The sequence below is a fragment of the Crotalus tigris genome, unplaced genomic scaffold (genome assembly GCF_016545835.1).
Source record: "Crotalus tigris isolate CLP2741 ecotype Arizona unplaced genomic scaffold, ASM1654583v1 scf7180000018073.2002930, whole genome shotgun sequence".
Taxonomy (NCBI): Eukaryota; Metazoa; Chordata; class Lepidosauria; order Squamata; family Viperidae; genus Crotalus; species Crotalus tigris.
In genome coordinates, this window is record NW_024096808.1 from 1,000,172 (window position 1) to 1,012,520 (window position 12,349).

The 12,349-nt window shown below is 38.9% G+C and overlaps 1 protein-coding gene across 10 annotated transcripts in view; it reads left to right on the forward strand.

Annotated features, from left to right (window-relative positions):
• The first annotated feature begins 726 nt into the window (after positions 1-726).
• The window catches only part of FAM184A (family with sequence similarity 184 member A), a 52,120-nt gene continuing 40,497 nt past the window's right edge, over positions 727-12,349 (forward strand). For 5 of the 10 annotated variants that reach the window (XM_039347429.1, XM_039347423.1, XM_039347426.1 and 2 more), the window contains exons 1-2: positions 868-1,788; positions 10,854-11,708. In XM_039347429.1, coding sequence (XP_039203363.1) covers positions 1,615-1,788; positions 10,854-11,708 — 1,029 coding nt within the window. In that variant the 5' untranslated portion in view covers positions 868-1,614. The other 5 variants (XR_005557196.1, XR_005557195.1, XM_039347425.1 and 2 more) reach the window with 2 other exon arrangements.

Sequence of the window (12,349 nt, forward strand, 5' to 3'; positions counted from 1 at the left end):
GGAAGTGCACCTTCTCTGCCACAGTGCCTGTTTTTAGAGTAGCATCCCCCTGGAGATTCAGACTGCTCCAATCCTGCAAGCTTTTAAACAATCGCTGACCTATTATTTTCCCCAAATTATGAGACCAATTAGGCCATGCCCATCTGGAGTGCAGTGTGTCCTTCACATATTCATGTTTACTATTTTTTTTTATTCTTAAGCAATGCATCTATTTTTAATCAGCATGCTTCCCAAAATCAGTGTTGAGTTGGACAGCCTTTTCAATCTAATAAACAAAGTTGCCCATGTAGCCATTCAAACCCAGGTGTTTCATTCATGCTCCAACTTGCACAACCTAGCAGAGAGCAGATCCGAGAAGGGTGTGTAGTACACCTCTTCCAAAGCAGCAAGAGCCAAGTAAAAAAAGCCTGAGGGATGGAAGGGAGAAAGAGAGAGAGAGAGATTGTCTTTCTTGGCGATTGCTGTTTGTGGAGACCAGAGTAGTCTGAGCCTAGTTACATCTGTCATTGTTGATTGCAGCCCAGGAAACAAAGCTGACTGCTCTTTAGGCCTGACGCCAGGAGGAGAGGAGGGAGCGGCAGATTCTAGAGTGACATCCACAGAAGACCCAGAGGGATTCCTTACTCCCTTCCCCACCCCCCACCCCAACCTTAGCGTGGATGTATCCACAACCTGACGGGCACGCAAAGCGTTCCATCCCTGCGAGCGACTCTTTTTTTTTTTTTTTTTTTTTTTAAAGCCTCTTTCCGAGGTTCTGAAAGGGGGCGGAGACGAGAGGCCGACAGAGCCGGAAATGACGTTACCCGCAAGGTGTAAACAGTTTGGTGGGACCCTGGTAACCGTCGGTTGGCGACGGTGGGTCTGGAGCGCGAGCTTGCCGCGGCTCCTTCTGTTTTGTGTGTGTTTTTTTTTTAAACTTTGCGTCGAAAAGAGAGAGGAGCCCTGGAAGCGCAGGCCGGCTGCAGGAAAGAGCTCTGCTCGGGGTCCTTCTCCTTCCGCGGGTGTTAAAAAAAAGTCCCGCGGGGAGCGATGCTCCGGTGAAGGAAGAGCGGGGACCACCTTTCCCCCCACACACACCTCCTTCCCCGCCATCTCTCGACGGGAGAAAGGGAAGGGACTGCCGGGGCTTCCCGGAGGGGGGAGGGGTCTGCAGGAGGCTATTTTTTAATACATCCATTGAACGGAGAAGCTCACACTTTGGGGATAATTTTCTTTCTCTCCAAATACCCGCCTCTCTCACCAGGGCGAAACGGGGGAGGAGAGACTGTAGGGCCCTTGTTTCCCCCCCCCCTTTCTCTCCTCCCAGCCGAATAAGACAGTGGTGCAGAAAAGGCCAAAATGACCACTTAAGGCCCGAAAGAGAAGACAGCGAGGGCCAGGGGCTGGCTTTTTGTGTGCGTGTGTTTGCGCGCGCGCGCGTCCCTGAAAAAAAAAGGGGATGAGGAATTTTTACCTCCCCGCTTTCTTTTTGGCACCTTCCCTCTCTTGCCCAGAGCGGTAGTTCCCTGTCTCAATCCTCCCTCCCTTTCCCTACATTTGCTTTTCATCCTCGCTATCCTCTTCCTCCCCTGGTGCCTGGCAGATCCGTTAACGGGGTCTCTTTTGCTGGGGAAGATGGCGACACCAGGGATGAGCTGGCAGCAGCACTATTACAGCGGCAGTTCTTCGACCAGCACTGGGAAATTCAACACCGGCTCGTCTTCCTCAGCGATGTCCTCCCATTTCGGCATGGAATACAACCAGGATCTCCATCTCAAAATGAGCAAGAAAATAGCTCAGCTAACCAAGGTAGGAGAGCACCCACACACACACACATCCCCCCAAGTCTTTTCCTCAAATGTTTCTTTGGCTCACTCCTATTACTTGTTTTTGTATGTATTTTGAAACTCTGCATTTCAAACTTTGCATGGGTTAAAAGAATAATTATCATTTGGCGGAATATCAACGTTTCAGAGCAAAACAATTTTTGACGGGTTTATTGCACAGTGACTATTCTGTCATTTATCAGTGGATCCTTGTAGAAGGCATGTTCTTCTCTGTGATGCTGTTTCTTTCTCCTAAGTGGAGGAGTGAAAGTTGCAATCTAAGATATACTCACAGTGATAAACTCCATTGAACATAGGGAGATTTGACAAAATGTACAAATGGATGGTATGTTTGTATCCCTGATAGCCAATGGTGAATAATTGCATATATTTTAATTGTTGCTTTTATATTGTCACCTAAATATGCTTTCATTTTCAATAACTTGTTTAACTTCTGTTGTACCTTGTTTTTTATAAGGATTCAAGAATTTTATAGTTGAGCCTTATAAATGCCTAAGAACTATTGATTTGTTTCAGAACTGCTATTCATGCAAATCTTGGCAGTTTTCAATATTAAAATAAGTAGGTTTACTTTTAGAAAGGAATTACAAAATTCTCTTCGGGGATTGTTTCATAATCATAATCTATTATAAAAAGGCATTCACCCTGATAGAGTTTCATGCAGCCTGTCATTTAGATGTAATTTGGAACAAGTGTCATCAGAGAATCTCAAGCAATATATTCCAGGAATCACATTTCTGGTTATAAATGCAAGATTTATGTATTTATTTCCTATACACGTTATAGGAGACTGCATATACTGTGTATAAATAGACATGCCTTGACAGTTTGCAAAAATGTTTTTCAAGAATATAAATTGCTTTTATAATCCAACCACAGTTTGATAGGCTTGGTAAAGTTAAAATGTATATTAATCAAGCTCAACTAATGTACACTTCCTTCCCAAACCTGGTGTCTTCAGATGTGTTCAACTATAGCTGCTATAATCAGTAGATAATTCAACCATATATTTAATTCCCAACATATCTGGAGGCACTAGATTCCAGAAGCCTGATGTATACAAATATTGCTCACTTTATAACAAGCTTGGTATGTTAATTTCAGCATTGTTTTTATGAAGCATGTTTGAATTACACTTTAGGGGTAGAAGGGTTAATGATAATTTAAATCAGTGGTTCTCAACCTGTGGGTTGGGACCGCATTTGGGGTCGAACGACCATTTCACGAGGGTCATCAAACAATGCAGTCTGCCATTTTTTCCCCCTTTTCCTTAGCTGTGCTACTCCCTTTTATTCTATTGGCTTTTGAAAGCCAATAGAATAGACTCTTTTGAATAGAGTCTAATTCTATTGGCTTTCAAAAGCCAATAGGAATTGTCCAGGCTGTCTCTGCCCTGCTGAGCCCGCCAAAAATCCCAGTCTGCAAACGGTGCTGCAAGTTGTCTGCAGTGAACGCGAGCTGTCTGGAAGCTTCCACCCCTCCCTGCTGAGCAACTACTAAAAATTTAAGTAAAAGAGGGCCAGAGGTGGGAGGCTGGCATGCGTGGGGCCCGGCGGGTGCCTTACCTCCCTTGGGCTGGGCCAGCTGGTGGCCCAGCCGGTGGTCGGCCTGCACCGTCTCTGCCGCTTGCCAGCTACGCCTCGGCCGGCGCAGGGGGAGGCACCATGCATGCACGGCACTCCCAGGCAGGGAAAGTCCTCGACTTACGACCGGTTGGGTAGTCCTCGACTTACGACCGGTTGGGTAGTCCTTGACGTACGACCGGTTGGGGGTCGCGGCATTAAAAAGGTTGAGAACCACTGATTTAAATGGTTGAATCTGTTTTATAAATATGATTTTTACTTCTGTTTGTATAAGAAATGTCCAGTGTTTATTCAAGAGGCAGATGATTGCTTTGAATTTGATTTACTATTGGACTTCATCGATTTATACTCTTAATGCAAGCACAGTACCATTCACAAACCCTTATACACTTACATGAGATGTCAGATTCAAAAATAATATGGCTCCAAATGTAACTCCTAGGACTAAGAATGAATGAAGAATACTTTTAAATCGTACATAAATATTTCTCCAAAGCAGCTGACCAGCTCTGGTTTCATATTGAATACTGGATGAAATTATTCTTGCTATATTCAGATATAACATAATATGATGTCTATATAATATGAATTTCATAGTTTAAGTTCCATATAATGTGGAAATTCTTGAACAACTTTTTAAAATAGTTGTTAGAAAGCAAAATGTATTGAATGTGTGATGAGGAAAATTTGATATGCCCAGTGAAAAATATGCCATATCAGTTATTTAAACCACTAAGACAGGTAGTTCTGAAGTTACAACCATAATGGAGCCTGGCCATTATTGTTAAAAGTTGTAACAGTCATAAAACAGATTGGTCATGTGATCAACCTGGGTTTTTTTATGCAACAGTTAAGCAAATGCCATAATTGAAAATGCAAACACCACAGTCATTAAGTGATCGCCACAGTCATTAAATGAATCCACTGCTCACTATGGATACAGTTTTGCCAAAAAATAAGCGCCCCTGTTAAGCAAAACTGTTATAAACCATGGTCATGTAAGCCCAGGGCACTGCAAATGATGCAGTGATGTTACCAATTGTCTGAAGTGTAGTCGTGTGATCGTTGTGGGGGGATCCAACTGTTGGAACCCCTTTTTCAAATTGGTCCTAACTTTGAATGGTTGCCAGGTGGCTTATTGTAAGTCAATGACTATAGGTAGTCCTCAACTTATGACCATAACTGAGCTCAAAATTTCCATTTCTAAGAAAGACAGTTGTTAAATGAGTTTTGTCCCATTTTAAGACCTTTCTTGCCACAGTTAAGTGAATCCCTGCCGTTGTCAGAAGATCGCAAAAGGTGATGACCCCAAGATATTACCATTGTCCTAAATATATGCTGTTGCCAAGCATCCAAATTTTGATCATGTGACTATGGGGATACTGCAACATTTGCAAGTGTGGAAAATAGTCATAAGTCACTTTTTTCAGTGCTGTTATAACCTTAAACTTTCACTAAACAAATGATTGTAAGTCAAGGACTACCCATTACCAGTAAATATTTTATGGTTATTAAAAATTCCCTTTGAAAGCATGGTCATAATGCTAAAAACATTCCAATATTCAAGCTGAGTTTCTGACACTTCGTATTTATTCCATTTATTGTCCTGAATTTGATGAAAAGTTATAAAGAAGCCTGTGCTATGTGAGCCCTGGGTATACTGTGTCTAGCACCTTTAGGCAGCACATATTCTAATTGAATCTTGTCTAATTATCTTTACACTATCACCAGATGCTGCTGGGAGTCAGTTTAGGTACTCATTTGGTTTACTTCATGCTACATAAGATAGGATTAAGCTTTTTCTAGGAACAGAAGAATAGAAGAAGCTGCAGGACCTCACTAATGATACATATCTTTAATCCAATTTAGGTTCCATGGCTTAGTGTATACAAAAAAAATCCAGAATCCTTCATAAGATGGTCAGATGACCAAAACTGTGGTGAATGGTCCAGATTTTTTTGTGTATTTCCACCCTTCGCATATTTTACTCTTTTTTCTTTGTCTGTTGTGTTTTGTTTCCTCTACTATACAGCATATGACAGCCAGTTTGGTATAGTAGTTTAAGATGTCAGTTAGAAACTGGGAGACTGTGAGTTCTAGTCCTGCCTTAGGCACAAAACCAGCTGGGTCACTCTAGCTCAGGTTTTGAAAGAGTGCAATGCCAAAAAGCCTTGCCCACTGCAGAGATTAGTCCAGAAAGTCACCAGGAATCATAAAGTGACTCGAAAGCACCCCGCACCACCACCAAATAAGATTAACAATTTCTGGACTGCAGGAAATCTGAGTAACTAATAGATGGCAGCTATTAATTGAAGCTTTCTTATCTCTTTGCTTCCCTCTTTTGGTTGTCTGGATTTTTACAGCCCAGATATGGTATCTCTACTCTCCTGACTTTTCATGGCATCAGATTTGGAAACAGAAGAGCATGTGCAGGTATAATACTGACCTGGCTGGTGTCCAGGGAGTCTGCTTATTATTGAGGCAGAATAGCTTGGGCAGAAAGGAAATAAGGGGGCAGAACAATCTGATGATTCTAGGGCAAAATTCCAAGGCTTTTTTCCTTTTCTTGGCAACTACAGGTGCAAATTTTAAGTCTATTGTAAGGCAACTGATTACCTGCTAGAAAAAAAAACCCTAAACATCCCACCTAATGTATTAATTGAGGGTGCAGAGAAAGAAACAAATGTTGTTTATCCTTTATTCCTTTATTTGAATGATTTAGAAGATGGTTACCAATCTCATAGCAATGACTCTGGGAGGCATACAAAAAGTTAAAACCAAAATAATAAATAATAATCTACATCACAAATGTCCAAGATTGAAAGGAATGTTCCCAATTTACAAAGGGAAATAAAAGTCATTTTGTGAGAGAAATTACCAGGTGGCCGTAATGAATATTAAATTTATTGGCCACCCAACTGTGGGTGGCACACAATACTAAAAATGAAACAGAAAAGCTAAGATGAATAGGCAGCCCAGACTCAAATGTTATAATAACAAAATCCATAAAGCAAATAGGGGGCATTATACAAATAGCAAACCTTAACTCCAGGACTGGGACCAAAACCTGTTTTACAAACATTTTGGAACCCTAGGAGATATGGCACCATCCTTCTCTCTGAAGAGATGCTATTTCAGAGGGAGGGGGCTGCAACATATAAGGCACACTTCCTAGGTCCTACAAGATGGAAATATTTAATGGAAGAGCACCTACTTTGCTGGAATGTACTAGGATTGCAAGACAAATAGGAACAAGTGGTCTCCCATTTTCCAGGTCCTATGCCATACAGGGCTTTACAGGTAATAACCAGCACCTTCAACTGCACTCAGAAGCCAACTGGCAACTATTCAGCTCACACATAAATGGTAAAACATGCCCACACCAAGAGGCAACCCTTACTGCTTGCACCTCTTTGAACCATCTGTAGATTCTGTGTGGTCTTTGAGAGCAATCCCATGTAGAACACATTGCAATAATCCAATAATGAAGTGACCAATGCATGAGTAAATAAAGGGCACCATTGCTTTTATGAGTACCTATACACTAATATACCCATAACTCCTTCTTGTAGAGATTAAGTTTCTAATCAGGCAGAGGTAGTTGAGTTCCACTCTCAGATTTGAACCCCACTATCATAGAATTCCAAAGTCTTTATTGGAAGTTAGTGCATTTAGAAGGCTTAAGATATCTAAACCTTAGAAAGATATAATGAAAATATTCCTATAATCTTTATTTTAAATGTATTGTTACAATCTGTTTTGTTTTGCTTTGCTTTGCTTATTTTCTTACATGTAAATTTTAACTGGCAGGTCTTTAGGGTTTTATTCTTTTCATTTCATTTGAACCTGCTTTTAGATGTTTTATTTAGTGTTGTAACTACTTTGCTGATCATTGACCATAAATAAGTAAAGTTTAGAAACAGAAGAAAAACACCAATAAAATTAGTCAACCGGCAGAATTTGCTTAACCTCAAGATCCAAATGCCTGAGGGAACAGTCAAGTCTTTAGTGCCTTGTGTGTATGTGAGAGAAAAGTGTTCTTGTGAGTGGAGAGTGTTTACATTGATGGGTGAAATGCTAACATTAGTCATTGCTGTTATAATTATTTTTGGTTCAGGTTAGCACTTATTATTTTTTTAAAATATCACTCAATGTCCTCCTTTTTTCATCATATCTTTCATAGGATGCTTTAATTGCTATTCTAATCTTCATTTACAGTAGCTTTGAATTTATTCCACCCTTCGCCAATTAAAAGTTGAGAGACAGAAATAGTTCTAAATGCCTTTAAAATGCAGTTAGAATATTTTCTCAGTGTATTTTTATTTTTGATGGAATACTTGGCAGTGATGAGATAGTAAGGAGAAAATAGGCCCATGATACGGTGGGGGGCGGAATGGAAAAGAAATTGAGAATAGTTCTGCTTTATGTATATATGTTACGTGGCTGAATTTCTTCTGTAGCCTTCACAATTCTGTTAGATTACCTACCTGGAAAAAAGAACAGAATCCATGTAGTTCTTATTTTTTAAGCTTGCCAGCTCATAGTGGTTGACATTATTGGACTAAAATATTTTTAAAGAAATAATGAGAAATATATATTGCTTGTTATTAGCTAGATATAGATATAAATACAGGTAGTCCTTGACTTATGACCACAACTGAGCTCAAAATTTCCATTGATAAGCAAGACAGTTATTAAGTGAGTAAACATGCTTGTTAAGTGAATCTGGCTTCCTCATTGACTTTGCTTGTCAGAAAGCCACAAAAATGATTGCATGACCCTGGGACATTGCAACCATTATCAATACATGCCAGTTGCCAAGTGTCCGAATTTTGATCATGTGAGCATGGGGAAGCTGCAAAAGTCATGTCCCTTTTTTCAGTGCTGTTGTAACTTTGAACAGTCACTAAGCCAATGACTGTTAATTGAAGACTACCTATAGATATAGATATAAATATGTAGGTATAGATATTTCAGAAATATATGAAATCACTCTGCATTTAATTTTGGATTTCATTTTCTTGTTGTATGCAAGCAAGCAGAAGCATAAAGGAATATAAAACTAACAGAGCAATATAAAAATCTTAATATAACTTGGACATGTTCTACTATAGTTTCAAGTGGGAAATTATTAGCATCTTAGATCAAGCCAAATCCAAAAATGCTAGAGAATTCCCAGAAGCTTGGCATTCAGACAAATCAACCATTAATAGCTACATAGACATAAGGCACATTTACATACTATTCACATCATGGGGGGGGATTGATGTTTCAGCGGTTAAAGACTGGGTTTCGAGTGCTGAACAATGGGGTGAGCTCCTGTTACCTGCTCCAGCTCCTGCCCACCTAGCAGTTCAAAAGCATGCAAATGTGAGCAGATAAATAGGTACCACTTTGGTGGGAAGATAACAGCGTTCTGTGCACCTTGGTGTATAGTCATGCTGGCCACATTGCCAGGGAAATGTCTTTGGAAATGGGGATGAGCACCCCCCCCTAGAGTTGGACATGATTGGACAGAGGAGATCTTTACCTTTACACATTATTCAAAAGAGACAATAACAAAATCTAGGAAGAAAACAAAAAGACTAGTACACATCTCCTTCAGCAACTAACATTCAGATAAGCTGAGATTAGCACCTGATAAACAGTCAAGCAGAAAATAGGAACGTGAAAACCACCATGGAGGAAACTATATCCCCACCAAAACTGGTAAGGTAGATTAATGCATATAAATAGGCAGCAGACCCCATACTCACTGCAGTGTGTAAGAAAGGAGAAAATCTTTTTATGCAAGAGAACCTCAGTATTATAGTTTGATTCTATAACTCACAGACCTTAATTATAAATTAACTAGTCTTGTCTCTTTCCAACCAAAAAATACAATCATCATTGTGTGGTTTCCCGCTTAGTGACCACTTTGGCTTAATAGTAGATTTGCCAATCCCAATTAGGGTTATTAAGTCTGTTAAAATAGATTTTCACTATGTATTTTCATCTGCGGATATTGCGATGCATATCTACAATATGATTCATTTTTCCGATTTAAAAAAAAATAAACCACGATGTCAGATATGGGTATTTGGGCACATACCCCTTTACTCCACTGTTCCCCATTTAAATTGCTTTTTCATTCATTCTCTCTCATAATTTTCTTAATATGAATTCAAATGTGATGAAGATCTAGAAACATCACTGATGAGAGACTAACAGGACTAATAAACACCAGTCCTTCCACTGGATTTACCAATTTTACACAACCTTGAGGAATGGGGGAGTGGCTGTTTGAGCTGTAAAGTGCAAGTGGCCCTCTTGAGTTATGTTATTCTCCTGCAGGAAGTACACTGAATGTTCTAGGCAAGTTGCTGCAGTATTCTATAAGTTAACTTATATCATCTGTTATAATATTAAATTATCTGAAGCCTTGTGGCAGAAGGATGAGATGTAATAAACATGGTAATTGATGCCTCTGAAGACCGAGAAATCAAGTATTTTATTAGGTTGGTATGATTATATATTGTCAGAGGAGAAATGCAGGAGCAGATTTGTCATCAATCCTTACAAGATTGAGTGGCTACATTTTTCGGCTCCTGGGTGAAATTCAAGATAGTGGTTATCACCTTTGAAGCCCCTAGGGCCTGGAACCACCTAGTTCCAGTCATCCCTGCCCACTTGTACAGTCTAGCAAGATAGATGCTCTCAAGTCCTGTCAATTAAATAACATTTTGTGGAACTCAGAACATACACCAACACAGTTACAGTTCCCACTCTATGGAATAACACCCCCTCCCCAGGGATCTGTGTGGCTCCCCTTTCCCATTATGTTGTTCAAGGAAACTATTCAAATCCTTGTTCTCCCAGATGTTGGGAGACAAGGTGATTGTCTTTTCTTTCTTTGCCTGTTTGTTTTATTTTGGTTTTGCTTTGGATACATTGCTCTTCCAGTCTGTTATATCTTTTATATGCTTTTTGGTATATATTAGTTCTTAGTTGCAGGTCCTTCAGTGTCATTTGGAAATCAGATGGCCAGATAAAAAGATAAATATATAATGTTCAATTGTTAGTTTTCTCCTTAGGTAGTTCATAGGATTTGCATCATAGAGAAGTCTCGGTCTTGACTTCTGGCCAGTCTCTGTCCCAGACCTGATCTATGGAGAATGCTTTTTTTTGTGTGTTTGCTTTCTAGTTCAAGTACATAGATAGGCTTAAAGGTGCTTTCTCAATGTAGAACACAGACTTAGGAAACAATACCACATATTTAATATATTACATTTTAACGTAGTTAATTTTGCTGCCCATGATATTTTAATTAGAAAATAGCCATTAATCTTGTTGTATATTAATATATTTTTGTGTTATTCTGAACTTCACCATACAGTTTCTCATATTGTATTGTTTTGAAATAATTTATAAGAAAATATATATTTTTATATATTCATATATACAGGTAATATATGCTTTGAACACAAAAAATGATGAACATGAAGCTGCTATGCAAGCTCTCAAGGATGCTCACGAAGAAGAAATTCAACAAATTCTTGCAGAAACCAGAGAAAAAATTTTGCAATATAAGGGTAAAGTTTCTGAAGAAATGGATCTAAAAAGAAAAATCCAGGTCTTAGAAGAGTCTTTAGAAGATCACAAAAAGATGAAGCATCAAGCCTTAACTGAATTTGAGGCTTATAAGGACAGAGTTGAGGATATGCAACTCTGTGCAGAAGCTCAGCATGTCCAGCGTGTTGTAACTATGTCACGTGAAGTGGAAGAAATTAGAAAGAAATTTGAGGAAAGATTACGAAGTTTTATACAACTGCAGTTACAATTTGAGAAAGATAAACGTTCAGCTCTGGAAGAGCTGAAAGCTGCACATAGACTTGAGGTCCAAGAACTTACGAAGACACATCAAAATCAAAATGTTACTTTAAGCAAAGGTCAGGAAAAAATAGAAGAATTGCATAGGCAGGATGTGGAACAGTTGAATGCTAAAATAGAAGAGCTAAGAATAGAAAGAAAAAAACTTATTGAGGAGTACGAAGGTAAACTCAGCAAAGCTCAATCTTTCTATGAACATGAACTTGATACTATGAAAAGATCACAACTGTTTACAGCTGAAAGCCTGAAATCCTGCAAAGAAAAGGAAGTAGAACTAAAAAAGGAATTTCAGAGTCAAGAATCAGTTATACGAAAAAATCTGGGGAAGCTTAAAACTGAGTTGCAGATGGCTCAGGATGAAGCAGGGGCTCTTCGAGAAAAATGCCAGAAGCTTCAGGTGGCTCTAAGTACCTCAGAAAACAGTGTACAGGTGAGATGATTATTCTTATGCTATTTCTTTAACAATAAATAAATACAGTTGTAATAGAATGAGGTTGATGAAATTTCAAGTTGCTCAGCTGGGTGTAAATCAGATTAGTTTACCTGCAATAGATTGACGACCAAGTAATTTCTTCCTATTTTATTTAGAGCTGTGATAAAGTTTGCTTTTCTGTATAAAACTGCAGCAGCTTTTCTTCTAATAGTGAAGGCCAATAGTGTTCTGTTAAAATTAATGGCTTAGATTTTTTAGAGCTCATTGCGGAAGCAATTTTGGTTCTAAAATCCTTTCCCTTCCCTGCAGGAGCCAATAAACATTCTGTTCTGTTTTATAACATCTACTGAGCTAAAGGAGTGGCTTAAGAGGCTGCAGTAGAAGAAAGCAAGTGGGGAAAGTCTTATTTCTCTAATCTAAGTGAAGGAGTAGATTTTCCCTCACTATATCTGGAACTTTTATGTAATTATTATTATTTATTGCATGTACTGTATATTTCACATTTTCCTTTATGTGCTCAAGTCTTCTTACATGGGCATCTTCTCTGATGGAAAGTTGAAATGTTAGTGTATTTATATGTACACATACATATGCACATTTGCCCAGATCAAAATATTATTTTATTGTTAAAATTAAGG